The sequence below is a fragment of the Gallinula chloropus genome, assembly GCF_964237585.1.
Source record: "Gallinula chloropus genome assembly, chromosome: 2".
Taxonomy (NCBI): domain Eukaryota; kingdom Metazoa; phylum Chordata; class Aves; order Gruiformes; family Rallidae; genus Gallinula; species Gallinula chloropus.
Genome location: NC_140086.1, coordinates 162056762 through 162071462, shown reverse-complemented (window position 1 = coordinate 162071462; position 14701 = coordinate 162056762). Strand labels below are relative to the sequence as shown.

Genomic DNA, 14701 nt, shown 5'->3' with positions numbered 1-14701 from the left:
GCCCTCCCAGCTGAGCTGACCCTGCCCTGGGGCAGCTTGAGCCCATTGCCCCTCCTCCCATCTCCTGGCCCCTGGCTGAAGAGACCATCGCCCACCAATCTGCACCCTCCTGGCAGGGCAGGGCAGGGCAGGGGGGAGAAGGGCTCCCCTCAGCCTCCTCTGCTCCAGGCTCAACACCCCCAGCTCCCTCAGCCGCTCCTCACAAGCTTTGCTGCTCTCCAGCCCCTTCCCCAGCCTGGTTGCCCTTCTCTGGACTCACTCCAGGACCTCGATGTCCTTCTTATGGTGAGGAGCCCAGAACTGGGCACAGTATTCAAGGTGTGGCCTCACCAATGCTGAGTACAGGGGTGCTGATCTACTGATGCACGTTTCTCATACGCTGTGATGCATTATTTGAAGATAGATGCTAAAGCCTCTGTCAGAAAACCCCATGTGGAGCATCCCTGAGCCAACTGAAATTTCCTCTGCCTCACTGGAAATTCTGCACATTAATGGAAACATCTGGGTAGTTTTGCCATCCAAAAAGTAATGGTTATTTAACAGTGTAAATCTTTGGCCTGGCATTTCTATTTCAACACCCGCGGCAAGTTGGTAAATAAACCCTCCAACACTACAAATTAAACTGCTCTCAGTTAATTGCATCCAAGATGTTTAACAGCTTTGTTGGTGCTTGTTAAATACTCCTTGATTCCTGTGAGGGTGTTTTCGCAGTGTGAGCCTCCCTTGTACTCCCACACTATTTTATACCCCTCTTGAACCTTTGAGAGGTTCAAGGGGAAGGATCCCCAGTTTACCCAGGCAGATAAACCCAAGCTTTGCATTTGTGTGTCTCAAGCATCCCTCCTGATCATAAAGCTGTTTTTTCAAGCTTTCATGTCCATGGTTACATGTCAGGAGAAAAATTACTGATGCTGATGTCTGGGACTACATGTTATTATCTGACTGGCTTCAGTGAGAATTGGGAATTGTCTCTGGTAGGTCTTGCAGAAGAACACAATGATAAGGGAAAGAGAGATCAGAATGTTTATAATAGATCATTGTTATACACAGATCATCAATATTTACAAATTATCTAAAGGGTGGATGTCTAGAAGAAGGGGCCAGATTCTTCTCAGTGGTGCCCAGGGAGAAGACAAGGGGTAACAGGCACAAACTGGAACACAGGAGGTAACATCTCAACATAAGGAAAAACTTCTTTACTCTGAGGGTGATGGAGCACTGGGACAGACTGCCCAGAGACATTGTGGATTCTCCTGCTCTGGACACATTCAAACCCTACCTGTATGCAACCCTGTGCAGCCTGCTTGACATGATCCAGAGGTTCCTTCCATCCCCTGCCATTCTGGGTATCTGTGAAATGAGCCTCCTACTTCTTCAACCAGATTCTGTTTTAGCCTTTTACTTTTCAGTCCTCATCCTGGTAAGCCCTACTTCCCAGTAGTACTAGACCTGGTGTGGACTACAGGTAAGGATGTGCAGTGAACACGTGTTTCCATGGCCCTGGAGCTGTTATGATGCCACTAAAACACCAGCAGCCAAAGAATATAAGGCCCACCACTCATGGACAAAGGATGGTCTGAAGTCCACCACCAGTTTAGGTAGCTCTGGTGTTCCTTACCATGATAACTAGGTATCATCCAAAACCAACTTGGTCTTCAGCTTGAGCACAAGTCGTGAGCTCATGCTTTCAGCCAAGCAGTGGGATGCAGTAACAGCTCTGCTGCTGCCTCACCTCACATAGGAGCCTCCTGCTACAGTTCCACCCTACCTTCTCCCTCACATTTTCCATTCAATAGAGATTCAAAACTGTCTTTCCCTGGCTGTGCTAGATGTGGTTGACACTTGGCTGGGCAACCTGTTCCAGAACCTTAAGCTGGAGGAGGGTAGATTTAGATTAGATATTAGGAAGAAATACTTCCCCTGGGGGTAGCAGGCACTGGGACAGGCTGCCCAGAGAAACTGTGGCTGTCCCTGGATCCCTGGGTAGGGTTCAAGGCCAGGTTGGACTGGGCTTAGGGTACCCTGGGCTGGTGGGGTTGTCCTTGCCCAGGGCAGGGGTTGGAACTAGATGGGTTTTGAGGTCCTTTCCTACCCAAACCATTCTATGATTCCCTTCAGAGGAATATACCAGCAGGGCTTTTGAGACTTTTTGCCCTGCATCTAGACCCAGTTTTTGGCTTGTAGAGATCAGTGGGGCATCGCTCAAAGACATGCTGCCTGCATCCTGCCTGATGAGCTTCTCTCAACAGACCTAAACTAACAACCAGAGAGGAAAATAAACAGTCCACAAGGCTGCTTAAAAATACTGGTGCCAAAAAAAAAAAGGGTGAGCTGGTGGAGAGCACACTGGCCAAGCCTTGGGCCAGCTCCTAGCTTTCCCAGAGATGGATCAGGACCACCTCCTCCTCCATCACAACACTGCACCTTGTAAAAGGCCATACTTTGGGTGCAAAGTCCTCAGTATTTGTGGATGAAACAGGCTGTGCAAGACTCCAAGGTTATGACTCCATCCTGTCCTATCAGGGTGACAGTGTTGGGCCTCAGTTCCCTGTTTACAACTTTCATGGGACCAAGAAAGAAATGAAAAGTGAGGCCAGGAAACCAGATAGCAGCTCTCCTGAGTGAATCAAAACCTCCTGACAACTAATCTCATTTTAGTTGCCTGTTGTTGTCACATCAAAGTCTCTCCAAGAAAGAGACAGACAGATGTAACCCTTGTCTCTGCTCCAGCCTGCAAGTGGTCTCTTTTCTTATCAACCAGCACTCAGAGAAGCAATCCAGAGCAGCTGAATTATTCCTGGTGCTAGGAGGCAGCCCTGATAAGGATTTCAGGACACTCACCACCCTGCCTTGCTCTACCTGCTTCAAACAGCCAAAAGGGAAGGTTTCCTTTGATCAAGGATAAAAAGATTAAGCTGAAATCTTGGGGGTGGAAGAGTAACGCTGGGTTGACCTGCTGAGTGTGGTACCTGAGAAATGTGCCTTTTCCTCTGTTTCTCTGCAGATTTTTCTCCTTGCAGAGGTTGTATTTGGTTTGAAAATGAGCCCTTCCAAGCCTTCTCCAGCTGGAGCAAGAAGATCTGATGTTACTGATATTTTAGTAGATGAATAAGAATGGTGCAATGATGCAGAAATCTATGAGAGTTCTGTCTCCAGCATCCTCTGCATGTGCTACTAAGTTAGATTTTCCACCATGGGCTGGGTTACTGCCAGTTTTCACAGAATCACAGAGTTGTAGGGGTTGGAAGGGACCTCCAGAGCTCATCAAGTCCAACCTCCCTGCCAAAGCAGGGTCCCTAGGACAGGGCACACAGGTCGGTGTCCGGATGGGGCTGGAATCTCTCCAGAGAAGGAGACTCCACACCCCCTGGGCAGCCTGTCCCAGGGCTCCCTCACCCTCACTGGGAAGAAGTTCTGCAGATTGGTGAGGAACTCCCTGTGCTCCAACTTGAGCCCATCGCCCCTTGTCCTGTCCCCACAGACACTGAGAAGAGGCTGCCCATGGCCCCCTGAGTCCCACACTGAAGATATTTATAAACATTAATCACATCACCTCAGTTTTCTCTTGTGACATGTCCTATCACAGACATGAAACAAAGGAATAAGATAGAGATGGATGGGTCTCACAGAGAGATGCTTTCAGAAGGCATCTGAGAAAGTTGGCTATCAGTTGCTGCAGCACAGGCAGAAAAACCTTCTGCTAATAGGTGTGTAAGCAATTAATCTCTTCCAAGTCTCTGCTGGGTAGAGCTAGGAGTTGCCCTCTTTGGTTTTTAACCTCCTGAAAACCCTTTTTATGAGTTAAAAGATCTCCATGGAGACTTTTTGCCCATTCCAGTGGTGTGTGTTGGCCTATGAGATGCCTTTATGTAAGGTTTCTGCTTGTTTTCCTTAAGGAAAAGCAAAATACTTTTGGATTCGGCTGTTTTTTCTGCCTTTTATTATGTGCTAATGCCATCTTGTGGAAGTTGCTGGGAACATCAGATGGAAACCACACCTAGGTCCTACCTACACTTGTGTGCCCTGTCACTCAGCAGCAGCAGGTTTGTGGGGCGAAAGAGGATGGAGAATCTGTTATCTCAGGTGGGGGTACTGTAATTTGGTCGTGTGGCTGCCCTCAGCAATTATCCTGCATAATTGCTGAGGACCATCTTTCTAGAGCATCTACCTTTTAGTTCTATTTCAACTGAAAGATCCTCAGCTCAAGTGCTTTGTAATGACCCACAGCAGGGTGGTTAGGGGCATTAACTTTAAAAGCATCTCAATTCCTTGCATGTATTCACATGACAAAGCAGACACACCCTTAAAGACTTGATAACAAGGTGAAGTGGTAAGCCAATGGGATCATGTGTAGGCCTTGAGAAGCCCTGGGAGGGATGCTCTTTTGCCTCTGTGTGTAGAGAGTTTGTTGCCTTCTTGCTCTGACTGGGAGGGTGCTCCTGGGACTGGGTGAAGGAAGCTATGCTAAAGCTCTTCTCTACCTCTTGCTTCACTTGAGAAGTAGAACTTTGCTTAGGTTTGTGGACTGATACCAAGACCACCTTCAAGAGATTGCTCACAGAAAAACACGTGTCTGCTCCTGAGAGCTAAAGCTTTGCTGGTAAAGCTGGGGAACCATCAATGCTTTGGGGACCGCCAAGCAAAGGAGGAGGAGGAGGATGATGTTGATGGAGCAAGATATGAGAAACTGGTGAGAACTGCCTCTATGATTCAATTATTCTCATGTCATTAAGCTTGAACCTGCCTTGTTTTGACTTGGAGCACTGGTTAGGTTAGTAGTTGCTGTCTTCACTGTCATCACCATGTGCTGTTTCCATAAAGCTGACCTGAATGGGTGCTGTTGGTTTCAAACCCCCTCTGTTCATTGGAAGAAAGCTTCTCCAAACACAGAGTCTCTAACAGAGCAGTAGAGCCATAAACTGACCCCATTACACGTTGTGATGCACTGAATCCATTTATCCCTCTGAGAATCAGCAAGCCCAAGCCCTGTGATCTCTTAGCAAATACTCTGCTACTCCTCCAGTTATACCTATCTGTAGCAAGCTGACATAATGGTCTGATTTTGTTGTGTGTATTAGTGGCAGCTTGAACCTTAAAGCAGATGCTACTTCATCAAATTACACCTAACCTACTTGTTTGTTTGTCTAAACTCAGATCTTGGGAAGTATTTTGGTTTCTCATCATTTGCTGCTTTCCTTGCCTCAGCAGTACCTTTCTTTGTGTGGTTATTTTTAATAGTGGGTTTCCTTTCTGGGCTGTCACTTGGCAAGCAAATTTTCGTGGGTGTTTGCTTCTTGGTGCTGATATTTTTAGGTAAGCAGGAAGAAAAACCCCAAATTAGTTTCCACCTGATGTGCTGGGCTGGTAGCACAGCAGGCTCTCTATGTTTCTAACCCTAAATAACCTGGTTGTGCCAGAGACAATCTCTAATGAGCAACAAAGCACACCAAGCTATTGTGTGGAAATGTCTTCACAATTTGAAATTCTCACTACAAGAAGGACATTGGGGTCCTGGAGTGAGTCCAGAGAAGGGCAACCAGGCTGGGGAAGGGGCTGGAGGGCAAATCATATGAGGAGCAGCTGAGGGAGCTGGGGTTGTTCAGCCTGGAGAAGAGGAGGCTGAGGGGAGACCTTATCACCACCTACACTGACCTGACAGGAGGGTGCAGAGAGGTGGGTGGTGGTCTCTTCAGCCAGGGGACAGGAGATGGGACAAGGGGAAATAGCCTCGAGCTGCCCCAGGGCAGAGTCAGCTCAGCTGGGAGGGCAAAGTTCTTCCCTGGCAGAGTTGTGGGGCTGTGACACAGGCTGCCCAGGGAGGGGGCTGAGTCACCTTCCCTAGATATGTTTAATAAAAGGGTAGATGAGGTACTTAGGGATATGGTTTAGCAGAGGGCAGGTATGGTTGGACTTGATGATCTTAAAGGTCTTTTCCAACCTTGTGATTCCATGATAACCCCTCCCAACCAGCTAAAATACCCAAGAAAAGACAATTAAATAAACCCCTTCACTAGCCTACTTGCACTTTAAAGCCCCTGCTGTTAATGTTGATGCCTATTTCACCTGGTGTGCAGACTCACTGGGGTTAAAATCTTGGCCACCTTTGCTTTATGGAGTTGCAAGTGCTTGTTTGCCAAGGGTGTTGTGGCATGTGATGAATTAGCATAAGCTTGGCTGATTGAGAGCAGGCAAGTTGTGGGAGTTGTTATCCCTCAGACTTTGGGGGTGTGGGGGGTGGTGTTTGCCCAGAAAGGGGCAAAGAGGGGAAAAGAAAACAGAAGAAAATGCTGGGACTTGCTTTGAAAATGTGAATGTCTGGTTTAAAGGGAGAATGGGATGGAAAGAGGAAGGCTGTCAGGGAAGGGCTGATACCCACAGGAGCCAAAGATATGGATGTGCCAACAAGCAGCAGCTGGATTCCCCTGATATCAACAGACAGCACCACAGACTGCTGTGCTCTTTGATTGGATTAGAGCTACACCTAGATGAGGATTAGCAGCAAACTAAAAAGTAATGGGGAGCACTAGAGAGCAATGCTGTGGTTTTAGAGCTGGCCCAGAAAACCTGGGTTCTAAACAAGGGCTGCTTGTAGGCTGGAGTTGGCATCACCTATGGATGCTCCTCACCAGGAGTTTGCATGTGGCCACTCTGTTTTGGAGAGTGCTCATCACTTATGAGGAATGAAGGGAGATGCAGAAAGCTGAGGCACTCAAGACCTTCCTCTGGTTGCTTTAAAATGCTTCATTGCTCCACTGACAAAACTAAACAAGCAATTAGGGCCACAAAGCCAGAATGAGAAAGGAATGATTAAAAGTGCCTAGAAGATTTAGATGTGTCTATATGGCTGGATGATGCCCTTCCTCAAGTGGGTAAGGATTTGAGGTGATCCCTGAGTTGATGGGTTTTACCTTCAGGGACTGAGGACAGGCTCTGTCCCTCTGCTCACCTGTCCCTAACCAGAAAAAGAGGTTCAAGGGAATTGCAGATGAATCAGTGAAACTTCATGTAGTGGCAGAAAAACCCACCCAAACAAGATGATGGGGAGGAAATGGATTTATCAGGTCTGACTCTTATCAGGCTGATCTATTTTTTTGTGTATGAAGTTATAGATGGCTCAAGGAGAGAGCAGAAGATCCTTCCTTTCAATCTACATGTGGTTATGATAGCGTCCTAAGTGATATTCTGGTAAGGATGCTCACAGTAGGAGTTTGAAATGCACAGTGAAGCTACTTATGTGCTTCCCAGAAAGCAAACTGCAAGGGAATGAAGCTGGATGAAAAGACTCAGGAGGGAATCAGCCACACCCAGATAGATCTTCAAAGTACACTGGGAGAATGTCTGATCCCATCCCACTGCAGTCACCAGGTCTGAACCAGTGGCTTCCTAGTGCCTGGGTTCAGAAAAGGGGTTTTGAAGTCCTGAAAGCCCTGCTAAATCCAAGTTGAAAGTCTTGAAGAGGAGTTACAGACCATAATGCCAGATCTGCCTGTGACTGAAGATGTCTTGAGGCTTCTTACTGTGGCTTGTGGGACAGCACAACAGGAGGTCATCTATACTTTGTGTGGCTGTGTAACAGGGCAGGACCATGGGTATAAACATGCATGTGGGTCTGAATGTGGTACTGCAGCAGAACTTGGGCTGATAGCTGGTGGCATCCCAGAGAAGGAGGTATGCTAGGAACTGTAGATCAGTATTTTGCAAGATGAAGGTATGGTGGCCCATCTGCCTTTCTTTCAAAGACCCCACCTGCCTCTCCCTGCTGCAAAACCCCCTCTCTCCTGTACCCAAAGACCCTCAGCTCGCAACCTCCATGGCCATTTGGTCTGTAGTCCTCCAGGAACACGTCCTACTTGAGGTGGTGCTGTGGTTGTGGTGCAAGGCAGAGAATTACAACTTACTGACTGCCAGGACAAAGATGGCAAAGATACCAATCACCTGCCAGAGGCGCAGCCCCCAGATCACCACCGTCTCTGAAGTTACAGGGTCTGGCTTCTTTTTCGGGGGTTCTGTGGTAGCCTGGGAAAGAGGGAGGGGAAAAAAAGAAAGAAAAATGTATTTTTAAGGTTTGTAATGATCCCTAAACCAGTCAGAAAGATGCCAGTAGTACAGGAGATGGTGGACCCTAGCTTACTTGCCTCCCCCAACAATTTGGAAGTCTTTTGAGGGACTTACCTAAAAAGTTTGTTTCTAAAGCTTTTCCCACTTGTGGAAGTTATCTGAAGTATTGACAGTTCTCATGATTACAAAGCAAATATTTTTGCTGTTATTTCTTAAAGTCCCAGATTTTTCTAAAGAATCTTGTGGTCAGGAGGAAATTTATGATTATATTTTAGATTCCTATCCTTAAAATATACATTTAAGACTCAGCTACAAGGTACAACATGGCTTTATTTTTTTAGTTTGTTGAAAAGACTCCTTCACAGGTTGCATTGCACCAGCATCTGCTCTGCTAGGGCTAGATAAGAAGGGAAGGAGGAAATGGGCTGAACATCAGGGCACAATGAGAGTCAGATGCTTTGTGAAGATGGGGAGATGGAGGGGACACCACATGGCAGGGGCCCCACTAGCAAGACTTCATCCCATCATGCCCAAACAAGAGAAGCAGGGCAAGCCTGGGGTGGGAGCCAGGATGAGTGGAGAAAGCCTAGCTTACAAGACATGCCCAAAGTGATGGGGCAAGCTCAAGGGTCAGAGGAGATTGTGGCCAGGTATAGGTAAGGGGGCAAACACTACAGCCTTGGCTTAAAGCAGCTCCCAGGGTATGGGGTCAGCCCTCATTGTGCTTTCTCACAGCCTGACCTCCAGGAAGAGGATGCTCTGGGTGCCTGGAGCTCCTGAACCCTGGAGACACACTGCAGAAGAGCTTCTAGATTAAATAGGAGAGTAGTTACCGTGTGTGGGAGAGCAATGGATGCTAACCTCAGAGTTTGGCTGTTGCTTTTTTCCCCTCTTCATGCTGTGTTGTAAGACCCTCTAGGGGAATATTGCAGCTGCCCCCTTGGCTGAGACTAGGGTTTTGCTCCTGAAAGCTGTTGGGTCTGTTCCTCTTCTAAGCCCTATTTCTAAACAAGGAATGCTCCTCTGGAGGGGAGGAGGAGGACTCAAACCCATGAGTAATCTACAGCTTTGTGGTGTTTTTTCATAGCTCCTTGGCTTTAAAGATGTGAATTGGGGTAGGATTCAACCTCTTCAATACAGGCATCTAGTCCTGTCTGAGGTGGTGTTGAGTATCCTCCACCTGCCCACCCAGCAGGGTGCAGGTCTTGCACTGTGTCATATATGCCAACTCCATGTCACATACCATAGGAGACCTCAAATGGCACAAGACTTCACAGCAATTTCACAGCACTGACTTTGTTGTCTGTAGGCATGGAACAAAATCAGAAGGCTTTATATCTGTACCTTGCACTGTTTGCCTCGTGTTGTGAGTGCCTCAGTTTCCCCACTGGTCATAGAGTTATTGCTGCCTCCCTACTTTTGGCTTTGAGATAATTTGAAGGGAAATGCCACGTGGATTTGACACAGGGATGGATCCTGGAACTCATAAGCTGAGAAATAATGGGATTGAAATCAAGTGTTCTCATTGAGGAATGAGGAGTTGATGAACCCTTAAAGGGTAGTACAATGTGCAGAAAGTAATTCTCCCTCAGTTTGTTCTCTAGCTGTCCAAAAAGCAAAGCTGCAGATGGGATGGCTATTTGGGCTGCATCTGAATCAAGACTAAAGCTTAGGTCAAGGTTCCTATTTCCTTATATATCTATATATAATAACAGTAACAAGCAAAGAGCTGTTTGTCATGATGAATTCAGATAACCTGTATTTGCTGAGAGCCTTTGTATCACTTGAATACTTTAAAATGTGTAGAGACAATCCAGTTGTGTTAGGAGCCCAGGAGGAAAGTCCTGGCTTCCCTCATTTTCTGCCTTCACACGAATAAACCATGAAACTGCCTGCTGGCAAGAGAACTTTGTCTAATTAGAAGTGCTGACCTCAGAGATCTAACTTTAATTCCTGCCTTAGATGCAGCTTTCCTCTCACTCATCCTGGAGTTAACTTCTAGGGTAGGCTCAATCTGATTCATATGAGATACTTTGCAGTAGGTGGCATGATTTTTGATGCTTTATGAAGGTCAGGTCTCCAAAGGATGGGTCTTTTCTTCCAAACGTCTCTCTAATAGGTAAGTGGGAAAGGGGGACCAGATATAAAGAGGAAAACTGGTGAGAAATGGAAATTGGGGGCATTCTGCTGGAACTTTGCACATCTAGGTAAGTCTAAAGTACACATCAAGAAAGAAAAAGAGGCAGACAGGGACATGGCTAGTGTTAGTCCTACCAAGGTTATATGAAACTGGGGCAGAGGTGAAGCTTTAGCTCTGTAGATGGCTGGAGGTTTAAGGCCATAAGCAGGTGTAATTTAAAAACAATTTTTGTAGTTTTGCCATTTATCTTTGGTTTTCCTTTGGTGTGAGGACAATTCCTGTAAAGTATGGATCTGTGAAGCCTAATCATAGAATGGTCTGGGTTGGAAGGAACCCCAAGGGTCCCAGAGCTCCAACCCCCTGCCACAGGCAGGGACACCAACCTCCAGGCCTGGAGCTACACAAGGTTGCCCAGGGCCCCAGCCAACCTGGCCTGGAACACCCCCAGGGACGGGGTACCCACCCCCTCTCTGGGCAGCCCCTTCCAGCCCCTCACCACTCTCTCTGCAAAGAACTTCCCCCTAATATCTAATCTAAACCTTCCCTCCTTCAGCTTTAGTCCATCACCCTTGTCCTGGCATTGTCTACCCTTTTAAAAAGGTTGATTGTCTTATGAACAAGTCCCTGAAGGACCTAACAATAGGGCAGGGAGGGGAGCTGCAGCTCTGGAAGTCAGTGCCTCCTTGGTTGAGCCTTGCACATTGCCAGTTGTCCTTCCTTCCACTTGCCTCACGGTGGCACTTGCAGGGCTGTATTCCACAGAGCAACACAATCACAGACTCACTAGGTTGGAAAAGACCTTTGAGATCAGAGGCCAACTCTACCTGTCCTCTACTAAACCATATCCCTGAGCGCCTCATCTACCCATCTTTTAAATCCATCCAGGCTTGGTGACTCCTGGGCAGCCTGTTCCAATACCCAGTGAAGAATTTTTTCTTAATGTCTGATCTGAACCTGCCCTGGGGCAGCTTGAGGCCATCTACCCTTGTGTTATCATCACCAATGTTCCACACTTTCTTGGCTACAGTGGAACATTCAGTGTGAGTGGTCCCAGAAAGTCCCAAGACAAGAGAGATGCTGTAGTGTTACTCTGCCTCCAAGAACGTGTTTTCTCCTGAGGGTGTGCTCTGAAGAGGTGGGTGCTCATGTATATATTCCCTGTCTGTAGGTGTGGAGAGCAACCTCTTGTGGGTTGTAGAACCTGGTTTCCTGTCTTGTGACTGGTCATGGTGCATCTCATCCTCCAGACCTAATGATCTTCAGGTTGTTTTTTCTTACAGCTCATAATTACTCTGCAATAATCATAATAATAATAATCTGTGAGTGTCCTCAAAGAATCCAGAATAAAGTGAAAAAGAATGCAAATTGCAGATCTGAAGGTGAGGGAACAAGATCCATGGCTTGGAAGTGATGGCCCTGGTTTTCAACAGCACACACAGAGCTGTGGAACCAGAAATGCTTGCTGCTTTTGCCTGCAAAACCTTTGAGTCTCTCTGTTCTGGACATCTCAAAGCACTTGATGCATTATCCTTGTTCAAGAGAAGCAATATTCCCAGTACAGACTAGAGTAGCTGAGACGAGCAATTAAAAGTAATCTCAAGATCATGGCAGGGATTAATTACTCTGAAATGGATTATAGGATCCTCCTCTTAAGTGCTGCTGTAGAAACCTTGACAGAGGTGGAATACCTCAGCATTGCTTTATCAATGCAAAGCAGTTGCACTAAAGAAAAGACTAGGGAAGGCGGGAAGCAGTAAACAGACTTCTGCAAGAGGTATCAGGCTTTAGAGGAGTCCCCTTCAGATGAAGGAAGATGTTGGGAACACAGAAAATGCAGGGAAGAAGCAGCATTATCAGCACCTGGATAATAATTCAGCATGGAAGGTCTTGTGGAGGCAACTAGGTGAAAAATAGCAGAGAAAATGATGGAGACCACACCTAGGGTTAGCCTCACCACAGTGTTGTGACCACTTAGTTTTGTGGGCAGCCTACAAGCACAGGAAAAGGTAGGGGCTCCAGGAGGGAAAAAATGTAGTGGAAAAGAGTAACATGCAGGCTCTAGGCTGAAAATATGTATAATCATGTAATAGAAAAGAGAAACTTAGTTTAGGCTGCTAAATTTAAATGTTAAGGAAACAATGATGTAGGTCCTAGTTAAGTATTCCATGTAATACTTATGGAAGACCTGGGCTCTCTAGAGTAGCAGCTGGAGAACAGCTAAAAAATCTAAAATAAGATTAGACTGCAATGTTTAGGGAAGTGAAACCACCTCCAATCCAGTACTAATAATGAATATTGAGACCAAGGATGGACCATTCATTGGGGGTGTCTGTTGCAGTGGAATAGCTCCTTAGCCTGTGACTGCACTGACTACATCTCCCATGGAAGTTGAAGCACCCAGATCACTTCTTTGTGATCTGTAGGCATGTATTTTTGTGCCTTAACCTTCAGGCTAAATCTCTCCCTTGTGAGCACCCAAGTAAAGCTAGATGTGTTTCCTTTACAGTGAGTGGTACGAGTACTTAAGCCTCAGGTGTTTATTCTGAGGGTATTTATGACTGGAAAAAGCTCTTAAATAGGTTATTCATCCCATTGAGGAAACTGATCTGATGAATAAATTATTTCTCTTCAGTGATTATTAGCTGAACCTACAGTGATTCGCTCGGATTTGGGTGTCTGGTTTCTAGATGCCCAATTATGAGCAGGGAACTCTCAGCCTTAGTGTCCAGTTCTTTGCCTGATATCTTGGTGTAGCAGCAGGGAAGAGAGAAAGAGGGATTTGGGGATGTTCTAGGGAAAGAGCTGGATGCTGCCCCATGCTTTGGTTTTCCAGTGGCTGTAGAGCTGCTTTGGTGGGAGGGAAAGGGGGATCTGAAGTAGGAGAGAAGGCTGGACCATGTCCACAGTACCTTGTTCTCTCTTCTGCTTTGTACCCTGGCCTCTCTTCTGCCTTATTCCTTGCCATGGCAGGTCCACTTAGCTGTGGAGGAGGCAAACCATTTGCTTCCAGTGAGGACTAGACTATGCCAAAGACTTGGTACCTGAACCTGGATCCCCGGCCTGTTGGATCCCCGGCCTGTTGGATCCCCGGCCTGTTGGATCCCGGGCCTGTTGGATCCCAGGCCTGTCTTCCCCATCCCAGTGTGCCTCAGTTGCACCAAAGAAAGGATCTCTGCTTTGTCTGCAGGCATCACCATTGCAGCTTCTCTAAGTGCCCAGCAAGGACTGGGAGGAGGAAAAACTACTCTGTCAGGAGCTGGTTCTAAACTGACGTTGGACACTCAGGCCTGCAAAACATCTACAAAGCCCCTAAATATTAAATCATTCCTAGGCAAGTTGCATGTTTTAGGTCAGAACAGTTTGACACCAGTTCTTCTAGCCAAAAAAAAGAAAGAAAAACGGTGGTTTCTTTGTTTCTGATTCATTTCAGGCAGGCAGAAGCTGTCAGTGGTGGAGGAAGCAGAAATATGCCCAGTGGAAAAGGAGATGGCTGCTTGGACAGAGGGGTTTTATTCACTTTAGTAAGCAGCAGAGAAGAAGAATTATAAAAGGCAATGCTCTTCAAGGGCTTTTTTTAAAATGCCTCTTTGGATTAGGCTTGGCTGGTGTGGCTGCTTTCCCTAGAGCATGGCTGGGCTTCGGAAAATTAACATTTATTCCTAATTGCATTTGATTATACATATCAAAAGGGCATAGATGGTTTGGGAGGACTCAGTAGTCCCTCCCACTCCTTCCAAGTGACAAGGAGATGGACAATCTGACAGTGGATCCTCATGTAGGCGAAACCTACTTAGTGAGGCCAACAAAAACCTTTGCAGTGGTGGTGAAACCCTGGCAGGGTCCAGATGCAACACTGAAAAAAACAGTGATGATATCTATGTTTTTCCTTAATGTTTATGTGGGTTTGGGTCTTGGATGGTCCAGTGGCTTTGTACCTTGTACAGTCTCCATCCCTACTTGAACCTGCTTCCTCAGATGGACCATGACAAGGAATTTTCAAGTAAATGGATTTTATAATTTTCTATAATATTTTTAATCCAGCTGATACAAATACTGGTATCTTCCTTACAGATGCTGTTCTCAAAGCTAACACTTCTCTCTTAAATCATCATAGAATGGTCTGGGTTGGAAGGGACCCCACAGATCCCAGAGTTCCAACCCCCTGCCACAGGCAGGGTCACCAACCTCCAGGCCTGGAGCTACACAAGGTTGCCCAGGGACCCAGCCAACCTGGCCTTGAACAGCCCCAGAGATGGGGCATCTGCCACCTCTCTGGGCAGCCTGTTTGTGTATGTCCTTCTGGACTATTACTCTTCTTGCTTCTTATACTTTATCATCAGCTATTGAGCTAAATCTCTGCATCCACATGGGAAATCACCCCCAGGAGTCCACTAGAATTACTCAGTAAATTTACCTGCCTTCATTTAAACTGCAATCATAAAAGAGCATTTTCAGATTATTTCATACAACATCACCCCCAGAACATTGACTCAGAGGCTATCA

General features: G+C 46.6%; 1 protein-coding gene across 1 annotated transcript in view; it reads right to left on the bottom strand.

Annotated features, from left to right (window-relative positions):
- Positions 1-13335, bottom strand: part of TMIE (transmembrane inner ear) — a gene marked incomplete at both ends in the record, with an annotated part of 29468 nt that extends 16133 nt beyond the window's left edge. Inside the window, 2 exons of the mRNA XM_084260708.1 lie at positions 7899-8016; positions 13240-13335. Of these exons, the coding sequence (XP_084116834.1) occupies positions 7899-8016; positions 13240-13335 (214 nt within the window). The remainder of the gene's footprint in view (positions 1-7898; positions 8017-13239) is intronic.
- Between the last annotated feature and the right edge of the window lie 1366 nt (positions 13336-14701).